Source organism: Castor canadensis, chromosome 7 (genome assembly GCF_047511655.1).
Source record: "Castor canadensis chromosome 7, mCasCan1.hap1v2, whole genome shotgun sequence".
In the NCBI taxonomy this organism is placed as follows: domain Eukaryota; kingdom Metazoa; phylum Chordata; class Mammalia; order Rodentia; family Castoridae; genus Castor; species Castor canadensis.
In genome coordinates this window covers 28,421,277-28,440,943 of record NC_133392.1, presented here as the reverse complement: position 1 = coordinate 28,440,943, position 19,667 = coordinate 28,421,277, and the positions used below count along the sequence as shown (strand labels likewise).

Sequence of the window (19,667 nt, the reverse complement as noted above, 5' to 3'; positions counted from 1 at the left end):
TCTCCTCCAGGCCTGCTTCCATCTCACGCACTCAGACCTCAACCTGAACAGCAAGCGGTGGAGGCTCTTGAGCTGAGAAGCTGCCCTAGGTTCGTACTTATGGTCCCCTCCCCCCAACCCCATTCCCTGTCCTCGAGCTGCAGCAGTAGAGACTGAGGTTAGATATGAAGCGAGAACGCGGACTGATCCCTAGGCTCAGGGCAGATGAGAATAGCAAGAGCGCAAGAAGTGAGGTACAGGTTAGGGAACAAGCTAGAGTCTCCTCGGAGAACCACAGCAAAAGCTCCAGAGGACAGATCTGCATGTCCCCTGTAATAGGTTAGTGACAGAGGTCCTAGGGTTACAGGGAAGGGGGAGGTGGGACTCCCCGCCTGCTGAGGGCTTACGGTTTGGTGAGGCCCCCATCATGGAATGGTGCCAGGGCCGCTCCGCCTGGAAGAGAAGGGGTGCCAGATGCCCGAGCGAGGGCTGTGAGCCTCACCCTCAAACTATCTCTATTGTGCTAGGGATAAGAGGGAGAGGCGCCCTTCCCCGCACCCGCCCTGACGGCCCGCCTCCAGGCCCCCGCCCCACCCCCGGCTCCGCCTCCACCCCCGCCCCGCCTCTGGCCGCGGCCCCTTCCTCCCGCAGCTAGTGCTGTGGAGCCGCGGAGAGCGCGTCGCTGTCTCTATGGCCCCGGATCCCAGCGCAAAGGTGAGGGAGGCGGGGAGTGAAGGCGGTGGCGGGGCCGCGGGGGGTAGGGAACCATGGGCCCGGCAAAGCCTTCCCAATGTCCATTCCACCCGCCAACTGGGCAAGGCCTTTCCCACCGCCAAAACCCCCGGTCCCGCATAAAAGCTCTAGAGGGGTGCGGGCCAGGCCTCAGGTCGCGCAGGGTGCAGACCGGCCACCGCGAGAGTCGGGGACTGGAGCGGGGCGGGGACCTGCGTGGCGAACAGTGTCTCCCTAGATCTGGGTCACGTCTCCTGGCGTCCGGCGGGTTCGAAGGAGAGCTTGTCCTCGAGCTGCAGCAGTAGACAGGTTAGATATGAAAAGAGAGAACGCGGACTGTCTAGGATGGTCGGAGGTGGGGATGGCAAGGGAGGAACTCCCTCAAGCCAGGAGAGACCGCCATCCTACTGGGCAGGTGGGCATCTTGGATGAAGGTCGAGAGCCTACAATGATCCTCCATTGATCATGTTGGAGAGCTCCCCTCCACGGTTTCCTCCATCCTAGGATCTAATAGAGAAAGGGTGATTAGTGTTCAGGGGGCAGGCCCTGGGGAGGAACCCGAACTGTAGAACTTGGAGCGAAGTGTGGGGCATGAACTGGAGACCTTGAACCCGCTTAGCCACAGGGGGAAGGGGGAGAACGGCATGCTCTGCCCCGCCCATTTAGCCCCGCCCTCCCAACAGGTTAAGTGGGGACCGAGCACTCTGGCTCAGCTAGCTCCCCATTATCTAGAAATGCAGTACGTATGAGGTTAGAAGATTGCTAAGTTACGCACTCCATTCCGTCTTTCTTTTGCTAATGCTAAGGGCCTCCTTCTACCTGGGTTTGTACCCGAATCCCCCTTGCAGAGTAGCCTTGACTCATGCACTCATCTCAGGTCAGTAGCTTTCCCCTTTCTTCACTCCCTCCCACCCCCACAACAAACACACATGCATACACTTGGAATCTGGCCTTAAGAATAGGACTTTCAGGAAAGGGGGGTGGGGTTCTGCTCTGCATCTCACCCCAGTGGACACTGGAGGCCAGCAAGCCTGCAGCAAGAACTGGGCTCCTGTATACATATGTACTCGTCACTGCATGGATGTAATTATGTGAATACAACATGTAGGCGACCCTGCTGTGAACATTACTGTACCTGATTCATGATCAAGGGGGTTTGTGTGAATGTCCTACACATACATGTGCACAGGATCCTCCTGTTGAACAGGTGTTTAGACCTTCACATAAACCCACAGCTGTAACCCTATTTCTCTACCTCTGAGGCTGTATGACTTGCTGAACCACTTATGTTTGAATACAACCTTATATGTGAATATGTATGACTACATGTGGTCGTGGCCATCTATGTGAACATATGTGTACACAAACCTCTCTTTATGTGTGTGAATAACTCTCCTTTGAATGCATGTATTCACAGCCCTCCTTGAATGTGTGCGTGTACACCTGTGTGTGCCTTCCTCTGGACCCATGTGACTCAGAAGGAACCTGTATAAATGTGCCATACACCACACTCTGAGTGGTTCCTCTAATCTGGGGTGTGTTCTTCCTGCCCAATCCTACGGACTGATCCCTCCTAGCCATAGGGCTCCCCCTTCTGTGCTAAGCAAACAGGAGGCCCTGAAGGTAAACAGGTGTGCCTTCACAGTGAGGGGTGGGGCATGGGCACCCTGCCTGCAGCCTCCTGCTGCTCCAGACCCCAAACCAGGAACTGGTACCCTTTCTGTGGCCCAAGAACCTTCTCTCCCTTTGTATCCTACTCCTCCCCTCCCATGTCAGTGTGCTGACCCTCACCTCTTGAATAAATCTTCCAAATTCCTGTTTTCCCTTATGCCAGCTCCTGATCCCTCCCCCTTTCTTCAAGGCCAGATAGTTAATATTTGACCTGGAAGGGAAAGGAGAGGCCAGTGGCACCCTCTGACCCTGCCTATGATTGTCTGGTGACATGGGGTGGACCAGGCCTCCACAACTAGTCCAGCCCAGGAAACTTTCGGAGGACCCTCAGGGTTCAGGAGGCCTGTTGTAGGGTTTGGGGGATACTTAACACCTCTATTCTATCCCCAGTTGGTTGGATTGAGGGAATAGTCTCCAAGATGTGCTTGCTTAAGACTCAAGTAACTGGCCTGGCACATTACAGCTTCCTGTACAGACATTACACCTACCCAGCTAGGGGACCCAGATATCCACACTCCACCCACACACACACACTCTAGCAGGTAGGGACACGTGTGGATGCCTAAGCAGAGGGTGTGCAGTATGGACTCGCATGGGCAGGACAAAGATGTACACCCCCTTGGAGAAGAATGCTGAGAAGTGTCTAATTAAACAGAAATTCCAGAGGGAGCTCTTAGGCCAAGAAAAAGAGGAAAAAAAAGAAAAAAAGGAAAACAGGACAAATTAACAAAGGCCCATTAAGTGACTGGCCAGTCCTTCCTGCATAAGGCACCCCCGCAGACAGCAGGGGCAGCTACTGCCCCATTGTTGGAGGAGTAGGCAGTCTCTGAAAACCGAAACTCCAAGATGGGAGCCTAGCAGATTTCTGACCTGGCTGGAGGAAGGCTGTTACCTTGGGTTTAGGTTGGAGGGTGGGGGGGTAGAGTCTAGATAGCAGTTCCACTCCAGCCTCCTGCATTAAAACAGGGATGCACAGAATGATTGTGAATCAATCCTGGCGTGGGAGAGCAGTGGTTGCTGGGCCTCTGCCCTTTAGTGCCGCCTTAAGTCTGTGTAATGCCATCCATCTTCCACCCACACAGAGATCAAAGTGCTTTTGCCCCTCCCCCCTCTCTCCTTTAGAAAACAGACCTGAGAGAACCAGGACTAGCCCTGTTGCTGGGGACAAGGTGACTCCATCAGTAATCTGCACCCCCTCTATGACTCCATGACTCCTGCTCACCATGGAGCTTCCATTTGGTGCAGAAAGGCATGTGGTCCTTCCCTCCCTCTGACTTCGTAGCTGTGATTCCATGGCCACACAACCTGGTGGCTCCATGTCCCCCCCATTCCAGGATCCTCCCTGGCCCCATGACTCCTTGACCCCCATGGCCTCATGACCCCTGACCTTCCACATGCTTCCTGGACTTTGACCCTTGTGACTGTTTTTCTCATCCCCTTCTGTGACTCTGGTCCTGGTTGTCCTTGGGGGTCTTGTTGGTCTGGACCTCCCCAGGAAGATGTGGGGGAGGCTCTGGTCACTCCTCTTCAGCTTCCTCACAGCAACAGCAGTCCCTGGACCCTCACTGCGGAGACCATCCCGAGAGCTGGACGCTACCCCACGTATGACCATCTCCTATGAAGGTTAGACCTTCTACCTTTAAAAAGCCGTATCAGCCAGGGCTGGGGGAAGGAGGCAGCTCCAAAACTGGGCTCACTGCCCTCACTCTCCACAGAGCTCTCTGGGACCCGACACTTCAAGGGTCAAGCCCAGAACTACTCAACACTGCTGTTGGAGGAGGCCTCAGCAAGGCTGCTAGTAGGAGCTCGAGGTGCCCTGTTCTCTCTCAGTGCCCGTGACATAGGAGATGGGGCACACAAAGAGGTCAGCCCCTGGAACCTGGACCATCCACAGGCTCTCTAGCTTCATCCAGCTCCTTCAGATCTCAACTTCCTAGCCTTCTATAAACCTCTGGACAGCAGTGCCCTTTCCTGCCCAGGGCTCCCTCACATCCAGTGCTCCTCCTGAAATTCACCCCCATCCCAATTTTCCCAGCTCTTTAAAGCTCTCTTGCCTGGCCCTGTGGGTAAATGGGTATTGGGGTCAATGAATCATTCTATTCCCTTTACTCCTGTTAGATCTACTGGGAGGCCTCCCCAGAGATGCAAAGCAAATGCCATCAAAAAGGGAAAAACAACCAGGTATGTGGATTGCCCTACCCCAGCAACTTTCTTCTCACCAACCCTCTATTGGGGGTGCTAGATAGGTAGGAACAGATAGGGTGGTACAGACCCAACAGTCAACTGCATAAACACTGTGAGTGCTGCTGGAATGGTAGGTCCTGGGGACAGCCTTCCTAATGCATTCAGGCCTATTAGTTTGGCCTGTCATAGCATCTTAATCTCCTCTGGGTTCCCAAATTATAATCAGGATAGCAATAAGTAACCTCTAGCAAGTGCTGATTTTGCTATTATCTTCATCTAGATCTAAAATAACACTAAGAAGGGATATTATCCCCCATTTTACAGATGAGAAAAAATGTAACATTTCTCAGGACATGCTTTGGGAAATGTTCTCTAAAGCCTTGCTACCCAAAGTGTGGTCTAGGAACCAGAAGCATCAGCTTCACCTGAGAGCTTGCTAGAACTGCAAAATCTTGGGTCCTTCCCAGACCTACTGAGTCAGCATCTGCATTTATAATATGCCAAGATGATGAGAAAAATGATACTTTGGTGGAAGAATAGTTCAAGCACCCAGTATTCCATGAAGGTGCCAAAGAGGCACCTCCAAGAGTTTCCATCAAAGGCTGTCTTTTAGTGAAGTGTGAACAGAAAACAGGGCTAGATAGGTAGAACCCAGGTCATGATGGGCCATAAATGTCCATCAGAGAATTTGGATTTTATTCTGTGACAGTGGGCACCCTTACTATTTGATACCTTAGAGGCTCTCAACCTTTAATGCACACGTCAATCACCTTGGCTACGCCCATCACAAAAAAGAGCTGCTGGAGTGGCTCAAGGTGTAGGCCCTGAGTTCAAACTCCAGTACTTTAATTAAAAAAAAAAAGAGAGAGACAGACAGAGCCATTTAAGGCAAGAAATGAATCATGGAGAGGGACCGAACGTGAGGATGAGGTAGCAGAAAGTAGCAAAGATGACTCCTCACTTCCAAACTGCGGTGCAAGATGAATGCAATGAGTGAGGTGGGAAAGACTGGATGAACAGGTATAGGAGGGAAGATACAGGTTAAGGAGGAGGCGATGAGCTTGCCTTCTGACAAGCTGAATTTGATGTATCTGTGGACAGCAGGTAGAGAGACAGTTGGAGAACTGGGAATAATTTGTGGGAGCTCTAGGATTGGAGGGCACTGATAAGGAACTTAGTGGGAGAAGCATCTCTGGGGGGTAGGAGCCCCAGAAACTCCTGAACTGGGGGGTGAAGGAGACTGCTGGAGACCCATGAGAAGATGGTAGAGTGGTGCCAGGTGTTTGTCCTATGGGTATGGAGGTGGGAGGGGGAAGAACCAGACTGCAAAGCTAAACTAATGGAGGAGGCCCCTAGGAGGCACCTCTGCTAGGGACTCACACCATTCCTCTACCTTGACCATAGACGGAGTGCTTCAACCATGTGCGGTTCCTACAGCGGCTCAATGCCACCCACCTATACGCATGTGGGACTCATGCTTTCCAGCCCCTGTGTGCGGCCATTGTGAGTATGCCTGCCCCCAGCCCCGGTTGCTGACTCCAGATTGGTCTGACCTTGGACTGTAGTCCTGCCTGTCCTCAGGACCACTGACTGGACTCTCATTCCCCAGGATGCTGAGACCTTCACCTTGCCATCCAGCTTTGAGGAAGGGAAGGAGAAGTGTCCTTATGACCCAGCCCGTGGCTTCACAGGCCTCATCATTGGTGAGCAGGCGCTCCTCTTCATCCTAGTGCTTCATCCACAAGGACACTATGTTTAGGATGTGGATCTTGTTGCTAACACTTGCCACCTATGTTTTGTGCCCTGTTGTATATGACATGTCTCTCATGCCTGGCATGTCCTTGCCCCAGATGGAGGCCTCTACACAGCCACAAGGTATGAATTCCGGAGCATCCCCGACATCCGCCGGAGCCACCATCCACATTCTCTAAGAACTGAGGAGGCACCAATGCACTGGCTCAATGGTTAGGAGGATGAGGCACAGGATGATGGGGGGTAGGGGTTTATTTCTTCATTTTTACTCCCTTGGGCAGCTGACCATCCCATCCCCAAGTCTCCAGGTGAGCCTGTCCATTCCACTCCTATGTGTTATCAAGGGAGGTGTGGAGAGGGAGGGAGGGAGAGGTCCCCAGTTTATCTCAAAAGCCACCTACACTGCTCAACCCACAGATGCCGAGTTTGTGTTCTCCGTACTGGTGCGAGAGAGCAAGGCCAGTGCAGTGGGTGATGATGACAAGATTTACTACTTCTTTATGGAGCGCGAGGAAGGCTCCAGCAGTTTCACCCAGAGCCGCAGCAACCATCGTGTGGCCCGTGTGGCCCGTGTGTGCAAGGTGGATAGGGCTGAGATTGGGCATGGGGTAGAGGCCTCTGATGCTGGACCCTGACCTCTGACCCCATGCCTTACCTATTCAGGGTGATCTGGGAGGGAAGAAGATCCTGCAGAAGAAGTGGACATCCTTCCTCAAGGCTCGTCTCATCTGCCACATTCCACAGTATGAGACACTGCGTGGAGTCTGCAGCCTGGATGCTGACACCTCAGCCCGCACACACTTCTATGCAGCCTTCACGCTGACCACACAGTGGTAAGTACAGGGACAGAGGGGAGGCAAGAAACTGGAGACAACACAGGAGCTGGAGCAGAGGTCAATAAGAATGAGATAGGGCCTGTTGGGGGAAGATCTGGTTGCAAATTGAGAATGTCAGGCACACCAAGCTATCTTGTAGGTCTGCAGTGGGGGTGGCCCAAGGTAATAGTGGCTCCAAGCTAAGCAGCTAAGCTAAGCATGGATCAGGGACAGGCTCCACTCGGTGTGACTCAGCCCCTTCCCTTATGTCCCATTCCTAGGAAGACTCTGGAGGCCTCAGCCATCTGCCGCTATGACCTGGCTGAGGTACAGGCTGTCTTCGCAGGTCCCTACATGGAGTATCAGGATGGTGCCCGGCGCTGGGGCCGCTATGAGGGGGGGGTGCCTGAACCCCGGCCTGGCTCGGTGAGCACCCAGACCTGGAGCCTGTGCCCTGGAAGGGGGAAGGAGGGTCTAGCCTTGTGCAGAGGGAAGCAGGTGGTGGAATCCTGAGATTCACCACCACATCCCCACCCCAGTGCATCACAGATTCATTGCGCAGCCGAGGCTACAACTCATCCCAAGACTTGCCATCCCTCGTCCTGGACTTTGTGAAGTTACACCCACTAATGGCTCGGCCTGTGGTGCCCACACGCGGACGGCCCCTGCTACTCAAGCGCAATGTGCGCTACACACATCTCACAGGGACACAGGTCACCACTCCTGCTGGACCCACCTATGACCTGCTCTTTCTGGGCACAGGTGCTTCTGACCCAAATCCCTGATCCATATTGCTTCTGAACCCAGTAATAATTCCTATCATGACTAGCCTGGAGTTCCCAGTGTCTTGAGGAGCCACTGCTACTAGCTAAATCCTTGTCCCTGACTCATGATTCCTGAGCTGGTCCCCTTTAGGCCTTTTGTGGGGTATAGGGAGCAGGTCCTGGTCTTGGGGTCTGACCCTATACCCTATATCCTTTTACACCAGCGGATGGCTGGATCCACAAGGCTATAGTCCTGGGCTCTGGGATGCACATTATCGAAGAGACACAAGTGTTCAGGAAGCCCCAGCCTGTGGAGAATCTAGTCATCTCTCTGATGCAGGTAACCCTGACTCTGACCCTCGAGATGTCCTTGCTGGAACAGGGAAGGGGAGTGGGAAGGCTGGGTAGAGGCTGTGTGTGTGTCTGTAAAAGGAAGTGGAGGTGTTTCTAACCAGCTATCCTCTCTGGCTCTCAGCACAGCCTCTACGTGGGGGGTTCTAGTGAAGTCATTCAGCTACCACTGTCCAGCTGCTCCCGCTATCGTTCCTGCTATGACTGCATCCTGGCCCGGGACCCCTACTGCAGCTGGGACCCCAGCACCCATGCTTGTGTGGCAGGCACCACCATAGCCAACAGGTCCCAGGGTAGAGGTTGGGAGTGGGGAGGGTCATGTGTGGCCTAAGTGGAAGAGGAAAGTCTGCCAACCATAGGGTATGAGGCTAGTTATTAGTAACAGTCCTACTACTCTTGCAGTGGGGAAACTAAAGTCTGATTCCCCTTGTTCATAACTCCTGATCTTCTGTCCCCAGGACAGCACTGATACAAGACATAGAGAGAGGAAATAGAGGCTGTGATAGCAGTAGGAATACAGGTAAGTGGCACTCATGGATGAGTGTGGGTCTAAAGAGGCTGCAGTCTGTCCTCCTTGGCATTTACCGTCACTTACAAGGGCATGTCTGGATGTGAACGGCTGCACCTGTGTGCTTTTGACCCAGCACAGAGTCTGGCAAAGATTAAGAGCCCAAACAAATCATAAGTGAGAAACAGGTTCAAGATGTGAAGTACTTGGGCTGGGGGTGTAGTTAGTTCAGTGGTAGTGCATTTGCCTAGCATATGCAAGGCCTTGGGTTTATCTCCAACACTACCAAAAAAAAAAGTCAAGTGTCCTGTCATTTCTGGAATTTATAGATAAGTGGTGGTGGCAGTAGGGTAGGCACTCAAATGGTCACACAAATAATTGTAATTACTAATAATTACAACTATAACGTTCAGAAGAATAATAGGTATTTTTCCAAAGATTATGGGACTGAGCTGATATATGAAAAACAAAAGTTAGTCATAACTATTATTACTGATTAGTTACTAATCAGTGTCAGGCACTAATCTAAACACTTACTTGCATTTATCCTCACAGCACTCTTATGACAAGAGCCATTATTATCCCCAGGAGGGACAACCTCTCTGAGGCACAGGGAGTGTAAGGAAACCGCTCAGTTACTCAGATATTAAGCAGCAGGGTCAGAATTCAAACCTGACTCCAAGCCATCTGGTTCCAGTTTGTGCTTTTGATTACTAATGCTATGCTGTCTCCCACAAGTTAACCAGGCAGGTGGAGGGCATGGGATAGGGTGATGACACCTAAGCAGAGGGACCAGCAGGCAAAGGGAGCTCCTTGTGGTGGAGCATCAGGAGAGGATGGAGAGGTGAGCAGAGACCATGGTGAGGATTTTGGTCTTTTTCTGAAAAGCAACAGGAAACCTCTGAAGAGTTTGACACAGGGGCGTGGCATGATCAGATTTGTTTTTAAAGAATCACACCACTGTTACAAAACAGAGAATGGATTCCATGGGGGCTCAGCTGTGGAAGGAGAGAAGTAAACACATCTGAAACAGGTTCTGGTGAGAGTTGGAACACAAAGGTGAGAGGTAGGGAGGACTCCCAGCTTCCTGACTAAAGCAACTGAGTAGCTGGTGGTACCATTCACTGTAGCAGGAATTCAAAGAAAGGATCTGGTATAGTTTGCTAGCAAAGCTTTGGCTTTAGTGAGGTGACTGAGGCCTCACCTGAAGCTTCCCAGTACTTGGTAAATACTCAAGTCTACTGCTCAGAAGAGAGATCTCTATGCTGAAGTGGAGCTTAAGAGTCCTTGGTAGATGGCAGGTAATGAAACCAGAGGAAAGCATGGGAACATGGAGAGAGAAGGGGAAAGGACCCAGGGCACTGCCTGCTTCCTGGAAGGGACAATATGAACCTCATGTGCAAGCATAAGCACACAGACTTGGTCACCTGTCACTAATTCCAGACTCTGTGCTTGGTGTTGGAGACTTAGCAGTGAACAGTGTGGCATACCATTTTCAATGCCCTCCTTGGAATGCGCAGGTATTGACCTCTCCACCACCCTCTCCAGGGCCACCGCCACCACTGAAGACCCGCTCTGTGCTCCGGGGTGATGATGTCCTCCTGCCCTGTGACCAACCATCCAACCTTGCCCGGGCTTTGTGGCTACTCAATGGGAGCAAGGGCCTGACTGATGGGCAGGATGGCTACCGTGTGGGTGTAGATGGGCTGCTGGTGACAGACACACAGCCAAAACACAGTGGCAACTATGGCTGCTATGCTGAGGAGAATGGCCTTCGTACCTTGCTGGCCTCCTACCACCTCATGGTCCGGCCAGCCACTCCTGCCCCAGCTCCACAAGCCCCTGCCACACATGGGGCACAGCTGGCACCTGACATGAGGCTGCTCTATGTGCTAGCCATTGCTGCACTTGGTGGCCTCTGCCTCATCCTGGCCTTATCCCTCCTCTATGTGGCTTGTCTGCAGGGAGGCAGTCGAGGACGCCAACGAAAATACTCACTGGGTCGGGCTGGCCGGGCAGGGGGCTCAGCCGTGCAATTGCAGACGGTCTCAGGCCAGTGTCCTGGAGAGGATGATGATGGTGATGATGGGGAGGGGACTGGGGGGCTGGAAGGCAGCTGCCTCCAGATCATCCCTGGGGAGGGCACTCCAGCACCACCTCCCCCACCACCTCCCCCACCACCAGCTGAGCTGACCAACGGACTGGTGGCACTGCCCAGCCGGCTGCGAAGGATGAATGGCAACAGCTATGTGCTCCTGAGGCAGAGCAACAATGGAGTGCCAGCAGGACCCTGCTCCTTTGCAGAGGAACTGAGCCGCATCCTAGAGAAGAGGAAGCACACACAGCTTGTAGAGCAGCTAGACGAAAGCTCTGTTTGAGCCCAGGCTCCCAAACAAATGCTCTTCCAAGCCAGCCTGTCTCCCAGTCTGGGCCGCTGCCTCCCCAACACAGGCACCCTTCTTCACATCCCCCACTCCCTGCCTTTCTCCCAACTTTTTGACATCTCTGTCAGATGGCCAGAATCATGCCCAGCCAAAGCCCCTTCCTCAATCTCCAAGACCCACACGTGAGCAGCCCAGGCCCACCGGTGCTCCTCAGAGGTAGGTGCTCCCTCAGGACCAGCTGCCCTGCAAACCCAGACCCAGTTTCTATCCCCTTTACTTAAATGCTTGGGAGGAGAGGACTTCATTCTCTTGTCCTGTTTTCTGCCCAATCCTTCCTCTTCCTCCTAGGTAGGGCTCTGCAGGTCCAGATGGCCTCAATGTCACCAGCCTCTGCTTAGCCCTGTGTGCTGGGTAGTCCTGAATCCAGACAAGACCTCTGCCACTACCTGAGCCCTGCGTACATTTCCATGTGCACATGGGAGAATGTTTATCAGCTGGGCTGCAGTGCTGTCCCACCCCCCTTTCTGGTGCATTCTAGTGTTTCATTCCTTCTTCTGGATTTGGGGTACTCGCCCAACTATCCCATCCCTATCTAGTCCTCTTCCCCAGTCCTAGCCCCACATGGTGACTCCTTTGGCAAGAGCTTGGGAACAAGCCAGCGTGGGATGATAAGACTGCCTCATTCCCCTCTTCTCCCTTTCTGTAGAGCCCTTGGAAGTCAGTCTCCCCACTCCCCTTCGTCACATGGAAGAGTAACAACAGAGCTCCAGGCATGTCCCTTCCCCAGGCATATGTGGAACACACACCAATCACACATGTGCTTACATTTCTATCCACATGCACCTTGAGCTTCTCCTTGCTGCCTCGGACCTGTGTCTGTTGGGTTTGGTCTGCAGACATTTCAAAGGGAGATTCCCCTCCCACTTAGCTGTCCTCGCAGTCCCTTCCCTAGGACGGATGACCAACACTGCACTCAATGAGCCAGCCTCCCTTTTGGGGACCAAGCATTTGCTTCCCCTAGATCAGAGCAGGGGAGGCAAGATCTGACTTCTCACTGGCAAATGAAGCCCGTTCTTGGAACTATGCAAAGGGCAGAGGCTGGGAGTTTGGATGTTTGGCTCCCACCCCTGTCCTACCTCACCGGGGCACTTTCAGGGTCCAGGGGCCTCAGAAGTCTCCAGGCCCCTATGGAACAATCAATCCTGACTGAGCTCCCCCATTCCCTTGTGTGAGGATGACTGTTATTTTTGTAGCTGAGAACGTGGAATCCCACGGGTTTTTACTGCCCTTTGTCCAAACCTCTCCCACCTCCACCCCACAATGAATGTATTTATTGTGAGAACGGCTGCACTTCTTCAGGAATGCCCCCACTCATCACCCAGGTGGGTGGAACGGGCATGTGACAGAGTGGGGAGCCTGGGCTCAGCTCCTCCCCTGATGTTGGTTAATAAATGTCCTCTTTCCCCACAGTTATGAGCAGTCTGCTTGATCTAGAGTTGCCTCCCCTGATCATCAGGGGTCAGGCTCTGAGCTATGCAGATGGTGCTGCAGTGATTCCTGCATCAGGGTTGGCTTTGTTCCTCATAAAACTATTTGCAGAGGAAACTAGGATCCTCAGCTTCCACCTTGACTACTGGGCAGGCACATACATAGGCTCTTTGGTTAAAGATCTTATTATTCATTGATTGTGGTGACAAGGTCATGACAAACAACAAAAAGTAAGATTTCACACAAGGGTTTCTAACTTCATTCCTGGCTTTTTCATCACCCCCCTTCAGTATCTATTTTTTGAGATGGAGGTGTCACCATGTTGCCCAGGCCAGTCTCAGACTCCTGGGATCAAGTGAGCCTTTGGAGGAGCTGAAACTACAGGCATGTACCACTAAACCTACAAAATACTCCTTATTAGCCCTCCTGCTTTTCTCTGAGCTTTTTAGCACCTCCTATCCCCTAGTCTAAGTGAAGACACAATTTCTGTACAAAGAGGTGTCTTGAGGTGGGAGTACAGGGAAAGGAACCTGGTCTGAGAATCTCCCTCCAGGAGTCAGGCCTAGACACCTGATTTTAACACTAACCACATTGAAGGGTTCTACACTCTGCTTCTGATATTAAGATAATGAAAAATGAGGTTTATGCTTAATATCCACACATTTTGGAATTAAGACCTCCAAGTGTGACTTTGGGTAAGTTTGATGCCCCAGATCTTCTAATCTGTACACAAATGTTCACATGGATCGGTGTCTTGCCCAATGCTAGGCCACAGCAGAGAAAAGCCATCTCTAAGCGCAGCAGGGATTCTTTGAGAAGCCAGCCTTGAGATCTCTCCCTGTGGTTTTTTTTTTTTTTTAATACTGGAGTTTGAATTCAGGGCCTCATGCTTGCTAAGCAGAGGCTCTACCACTTGAGCCATTCCACCAGCCCTCACTGTGTTTTGTAATCACTATTACCATTTCAGACTTCAGAAAACAAGAACCCTGTACAAAAAACTTCAAGGTTTGCTCATCTTGGGTTTCAGGGATACCAACTGGATTGGAATTAGGGGATTCACACAGTCACTGTGTGGGCACTGAAAAAAAAACAGTTCTCCTTTATCCCAAGCAAGACCTTTGCACCAAGCCACCGGTAGGTGGGTTCCACTTATCTGCCTTAGCTTGGAATCCCACCTCTACTGGTGGTTCTTGGAGAGCCACCTCTATTGTGGCAACAATACAAAGGGCTTGGGGATGGGAGGAAACTCTTCACTGCGCTTGCATCTGGGATGGGGCAAGACCCTGGACCTCCCGGGGTCGCATCGCGCCAAGGGTCGTCGGTTTGTTGGTGAAGGGATGCCATTGGCCCTGGATGCTAGGGTTGTCCGTGTGGAAAGGCTTGCGGATGCGGATTACTTCCAAACCCGACTGGTTTGCCAGCTTCTGCACCAGCGTTGTGATCTCCTCCACCGACTTGGAGTTAATGTTTTCTTCCCGCACGGTCCCGTTAACTGGCAGGAGGCAGGTGGAATTGAGTGGGAGCGGGAAGGTCAGGTGTCAGACACCGGGAGGCTAGCAGGTCAGGTCCAGATCCCGCCCTCCAGCCCTAGCCCAGCCCCACTCACGGTATTCTGCCACTACTCTGGGCACGGCGCACGGCCGGGAGTTCACGTATATTACCACTCCTGGGTTCTGTCGCGCGAAGTTGCTCACCTCTCGCTCCACGAACTCCCTAAGGGACCCGGTAAGGGTAAGCACTGGGACCCTTGATCCGGGGTGAACCTTGCCGGGAGTCGTTATTCCCCCATCCCACCCCGTACGCGCTTCCCCGGGCTCACCTGGCGCCGCGGGACGAGGACGCATCGCGGCTGAGGCTGAAGCTGAGGCGCTGCAGCTGCTGCACGTAGCGACCCAGTCCGTTGTGGAGGACACTAGTCAGGAAACGGCTCGGGGTCCCACGCGCAGTCATGGCTACAGCTTGGCGGCCCAGAACTCTAGCTGGGAAGAGCGGGGGCGGGACTAAACCAGGGCTTCCGGTTCCGGGTACATCGGCGCCCGGGAGAATTTTGCTTCCGAGCTCACAGCAAGTGGCGCGTGAGAGCGACCCACGTTGCGTGCGAAAGAGGAGACACGGGGATAGTGACGTGAGGCCTAGGACCGGAACCACAGAACTCCTCGTAATAGATCGGAAGGAAAACACGGGCAGGAGCGGCGGGAGCTGGGCAGGGGCGCTGTAATCACGTGGAGGGTCCCAGTGAGGGGAAGGAGCAGCGTAGAGAGTCTCTATTTGGGGCCTAGAGCCGAGGGTCGTACAGAGAGGATGCGAATAGCTATAGAAATGAGGACAAGGAGAGTCTGTGGAGGGGCTCTAGTCTGTGGAGGGGTGAGAAGATGATGTAGAGAAACCGTATTGGTGAAGGACTGAGTAGAGGGTCATAGCGTGAGGTGTAAAGGACTAAAGGTAAGAGAGCCTTTAGAGTTATATGGGTGTGAAAAGGTCATAGATGGGCAGAGCTGTGAAGTAGCAATGTAGAGAGGCAGAAGAGGATTCCGGAGGGTGTTTATGAGAGAGGAATTTGAGCAGAGACTCAAGCCAGCCAGTGAGCTCTGGGAAGTTATGTGTGGTGCCTATTGAAGGCACCCAAAGGGTTTTCCAGTAGTGGCATCCCACTCCACTAGGAATGTGGGTCCTCTTCCGAGGTACATACCCCCTCCGGATCTTGCTGTCCCTCCGAGGGGAGTGGATGGGTCGGAGGGGCTTTCCCCGCAGCTTGGTCCCAGGTCCTCCTCGCAGACGGTACAGGAAGGAAGCTCTCCCAGCTCTGGAGGTGCCAGTGTTGCCTGTAACCACAACCGAAATCCGCCAATATTTGCGGGCACACGGGATCCCCTTCCAGGATGGCCACAGCTGTCTTCGCGCACCAAGCCCCTTTGTAGGGTCTTTGGAGCTCAAGGATCAGACTGGTACTACCACTGCCTTCAGCCTCTTCATTGACAAAACCACAGGCCGATTTCTATGCATGAGGAGCCTAGCAGAGGGAAGCTGGGAAGACTTCCAGGCCAGCGTGGAGGGACGAGGAGATGGGGCAAGAGAGGGGATCCTGCTTAGTGAGGCCCCAGAAGCTGAGGACAGTGAGGAGATCCGGAGGATCTGGGACCGATCAGTACCTCTTTGGGAGTTGCCTGACCCAGAAGAGGCCCAGCTGGCTCATGTGATATTTGGCCTTACCAAAGTGACAGATGATACACTTAGGCGTTTCAATGTGCGGTATCTTCGATCTGCTCGAAGCCTGGTCTTCCCTTGGTTCTCTCCCGGAGGTGTAGGATTGCGAGGTCTGAAGCTACTGGGGGCTGAAGGCCAAGGGGATGGAGTGCACTATGTGGAGACTACCATTCCCCGGCCCAGTGCCTTCTACAACCTGTTTGGATTACCACTTATCAGCCGTCGAGATGCAGAGGTGGTCCTGACTAGTCGAGAGCTGGACAGCCTGGCCTTGAGCCAGGCCACAGGGCTGCCTACCCTTTCCCTACCCCGGGGAATGGTCTGCTTACCCCCTGCCTTACTCCCTTACCTCGAACAGTTCCGCCGTATAGTGTTTTGGCTGGGGGATGACCTTCGGTCCTGGGAAGCTGCCAAGTTGTTTGCCCGAAAACTGAACCCCAAGCGATGCTCCTTGGTGCGGCCTGGTAACCAACAGCCCCGGCCTCTAGAGGCCCTGAACCAAGGTTTAAGTCTTTCGCGTATTCTTCGTACTGCCCTTCCTGCCTGGCACAAGTCTATTGTGTCTTTCCGACAGCTCCGTGAGGAGGTACTGGGAGAACTGTCAAATGTGGAGCAAGCAGCTGGTGTCCGCTGGAGCCGCTTCCCAGACCTCAATCGTCTCTTGAAGGGGCATCGGAAGGGCGAGCTGACAGTCTTCACAGGTGACCCTTTGGGAAATCACTGCTTGGGGTAAAAGGGAAGAGGATCAGGTGACAAAAAGCTATGGGTTTGGGCCACTGAAAACTTGAAAAGTTTGAAGTTCGACCAGAGTCTTGGTTCAAGGGTCAGACTTCATTCATCACTTAGAGCTGTGTTTATTCCCCCTGCAGGGCCAACGGGCAGTGGGAAGACAACATTCATCAGCGAGTATGCTCTGGATTTGTGTACCCAGGGGGTGAACACACTGTGGGGTAGTTTTGAGATCAGCAATGTGAGACTAGCCCGGGTCATGCTGACCCAGTTTGCTGTGGGACGGCTAGAAGAGCAACTGGACAAATATGAAGAGTGGGCCGATCGCTTTGAGGACCTGCCACTGTATTTCATGACTTTCCATGGACAGCAAAGCATCAGGTTAAATCCTCAAAGCCCAGCTACTTTGGTTTCCCCCTTCTTTTTTTTTTTTAATTGGTGGGACTGGGGTTTGAACACTGGGCTTGAATGCTGCAAAGGAGCAGACACTCCACCACTTGAGCCATACCTCCCATCCATTTTGCTGTGGTTATTTTGGAGATGGGTTCTTACAAAACACTTTGCCCAGGCAGGCCTCAAACCATAATAATCCTGATCTCAATCTCCCATATAGCTAGGATTATAGGCATGAACCACTGGTTTCACTTTTGATAGATCCTAGCACCTAAACACCTTTGGTTCCCTTTCCAGCTCCAGAGGGAATGCCTTCCAAGTCTCCTTAGACAGGCTTGGGATTTTCAAAGAGTTGGAGGATAGAAGAATGGGTAGTTAGCAGAGTTTTCAGGATGTTAGCTCTTCTGTCTCAGGTGTCATGGGGGCTGCTTGTAATTGACTCATTTCATTGCTACTTCTCAGGTCTGTAATAGACACAATGCAACACGCAGTCTACGTCTATGACGTTTGTCATGTGGTCATCGACAACTTGCAATTCATGATGGGTCATGAGCAGCTGTCCACAGACAGGTGACATCCTTCTCTTGTCTAATTTGAACACACTTATCTTCTCAGGCAGCTAGCCTCTAGGCAAATACACTATACTCTTTTATTTTAGGGCCGGGGGAGGGGAGTTGGCAGCAGGAAGTATGGACAGGGACCTGAGTGTGAGTCCTTGGGTAGAGGGAGCTATAGAGTGGGGTTGGAGAGATGTAAGTGGTTTAAGGGTATGTGTACTTATCCTGACTGTCCAATAACCTCTTCATTTTTGGGATGGGGACAGAATTGCAGCTCAAGATTATATTGTTGGGGCCTTTCGGAAATTTGCAACAGACAATAGTTGCCATGTGACACTGGTCATTCACCCCAGGAAGGAGGATGATGACAAGGAACTGCAGACAGCATCAATTTTTGGCTCAGCCAAAGTGAGTAGCTTTAAAGGAGCTCAAGCTTTGGGAAGTAAGAGGAAAGGTGTGACTAGGGACAGTCCTAAGTCAACCTTTCTGCACTGATTATATATGCCTTCTTACTCCTTTCTTCCTTTGCCCCCATCCCTTAGGCAAGCCAAGAAGCGGACAATGTTCTGATCCTGCAGGACAGGAAGCTGGTAACTGGGCCAGGGAAACGGTATCTGCAGGTGTCCAAAAACCGCTTTGATGGAGACGTAGGTGTCTTCCCACTTGAGTTCAACAAGAATTCCCTCACCTTTTCCATCCCACCAAAGAGCAAGGCACGTCTGAAGAAGATCAAGGATGACAATGGACTAGTGGTTAAAAAGCCTTCTTCTGGTAAAAAGGGGACTGGGCCACAAAACTCTGAGACTTGCTTAGGACAGGAGCCTAACCCCCACCAGCCAGACACCTCTAAGCCTTCAAGGTGAAAGTAGAACAAAGCTGCTCCCTGAAATGAGCCAGATGTGACAGGCTAGGGCACAGATTCTTTGCTTGGCCCTCTGCTAGTGCTCCTGTCCTGTAGTCCTAAACTGTGGAGCCTTCTCAGGCTCCGACAGGATTCCATAGTCAGGCTTTGTTTGAGGTCCTGTACATACAGCACTGAAAAAGATAAGTAAGGTCTGTGTTTCCACAGGACCTATGTTCTGGTGGAAGGGACAGCAGTGAACAAACAAAACATAGTTTCAGTGAAAACTGCTATATAGAAAGTAATAATGAGAGAGTGCTTATAGGCTAGTTTAAATTAAGTGAGCTAAAAATGTGTCTCTGCGCAGAGGGTCACATAAACATCTGCAGAAAGAGATCTAAGCAGAGAAGAAGTAACTCCAGAGCCCTGAGGTGAAAACGAACAAATCACATTTAAGTTCAGACCCCCTGAACCTGGAGTGGAAGAGGCTGAAACTCCAGCCTTTAGGTGTTCAGAGCCAAAGGGTGATATGATGGGTACTAAGCCCTTATGTCCACTTTTGTTGGGCCAGGCATGAGGTAGCACCTGCTAGAATTAGATCGTAGGTGCTTAGTCCTGTGGTAACAGTCTCAAAGGTGGGGGCTTCCTCCTGCTCAATTGTTTGGGCATAGAGCCGTAGGAGGAAGCCGTGAGCCTGGGTGCCTGCCACCTCGACACTGGCTCCATGGTATGCTGCCTCAGACAGACAGCTAGAATTAGAGGAGTTTTTTGTAGAGCCTTTTCCAGTTTTAGCAGGGAAAAAAAAATTTTTTTTCTCATTGCCTTTGTTTCTGTGCTCTTTCTTATTTGTCCACCAGGTGTCTCCCCAGTCTGTAACTTGATTTCTCTGAATTGGGAGTGGATGGGTCCCCTCCACCACTTTCAACCTTTGAGCTGTGGGCTCCCAGAGAAGCAGAGAACATTACCTGGCCTTTGCATCCCACCTCCCCCTCATACCAATTCTTGACCTAGGGGAGATAGAGTGGTGTATTAACTTCCCTGAGGCTCTCCATGAGATTCCTGGCAGAAGTGTGGGTCACTGGGCCACATGCCCAGGCCCAGCCCAACCAGCTGTCCTTGTCTCTGTAATGTGAACCACTCGCCTCTCAGTGTAGACTCAAGACTCAGCTTATTTATCTATTTTGGGTTTTCCTGAGACACAAGCTGGCCTCGAACTCTGAATATTCCTGCCTCTGCCTCCCGAGTGCTGGTATTACAGGCATGTAGTCCTGCATGACTTATTTTACTCTTATCTCTCCCCCATTCATTTCCCTCC

The 19,667-nt window shown here is 52.2% G+C and overlaps 3 protein-coding genes across 11 annotated transcripts; 2 read left to right on the top strand and 1 right to left on the bottom strand.

Annotated features, from left to right (window-relative positions):
* The first annotated feature begins 581 nt into the window (after positions 1–581).
* On the top strand, positions 582–12,609 carry Sema4g (semaphorin 4G). 8 transcript variants are annotated; one of them, XM_074078500.1, is made up of 17 exons: positions 610–693; positions 950–1,020; positions 3,505–3,551; positions 3,878–4,005; positions 4,098–4,246; positions 4,501–4,563; positions 5,971–6,069; positions 6,176–6,269; positions 6,417–6,530; positions 6,736–6,899; positions 6,982–7,151; positions 7,415–7,559; positions 7,673–7,895; positions 8,122–8,237; positions 8,373–8,533; positions 8,707–8,768; positions 10,305–12,609. In XM_074078500.1, the coding sequence occupies exons 4-17, from the start codon at positions 3,882–3,884 to the stop codon at positions 11,132–11,134; spliced, it is 2,514 nt and encodes an 837-aa protein (XP_073934601.1). In that variant the 5' UTR covers positions 610–693; positions 950–1,020; positions 3,505–3,551; positions 3,878–3,881; the 3' UTR covers positions 11,135–12,609. The 8 variants fall into 8 exon arrangements, 6 of the variants coding, with proteins under 6 accessions (XP_073934602.1, XP_073934599.1, XP_073934601.1 ...); XM_074078499.1 differs by having other exon boundaries at positions 3,505–3,631; XR_012449651.1 differs by lacking the exon at positions 950–1,020 and having other exon boundaries at positions 653–693; positions 10,305–11,356; positions 11,847–12,609.
* Positions 12,610–12,797: 188 nt separating this feature from the next.
* Mrpl43 (mitochondrial ribosomal protein L43) lies at positions 12,798–14,583 on the bottom strand. The gene is made up of 3 exons (XM_020177690.2): positions 14,448–14,583; positions 14,235–14,341; positions 12,798–14,120 (listed from the first exon to the last, which is right to left on the bottom strand). Exons 1-3 carry the CDS (start codon positions 14,576–14,578, stop codon positions 13,879–13,881), a joined length of 480 nt encoding a protein of 159 aa, XP_020033279.1. The 5' UTR covers positions 14,579–14,583; the 3' UTR covers positions 12,798–13,878.
* On the top strand, positions 14,254–19,173 carry Twnk (twinkle mtDNA helicase). Of its 2 annotated transcripts, XM_074078502.1 has the most exons (6): positions 14,254–14,359; positions 16,407–16,533; positions 16,702–16,942; positions 17,417–17,524; positions 17,778–17,919; positions 18,054–19,173. In XM_074078502.1, exons 3-6 carry the CDS (start codon positions 16,821–16,823, stop codon positions 18,372–18,374), a joined length of 693 nt encoding a protein of 230 aa, XP_073934603.1. In that variant the 5' UTR covers positions 14,254–14,359; positions 16,407–16,533; positions 16,702–16,820; the 3' UTR covers positions 18,375–19,173. The 2 variants fall into 2 exon arrangements, with proteins under 2 accessions (XP_073934603.1, XP_020033274.1); XM_020177685.2 differs by lacking the exon at positions 14,254–14,359 and having other exon boundaries at positions 14,602–16,533.
* The last annotated feature ends 494 nt before the right edge of the window (positions 19,174–19,667 follow it).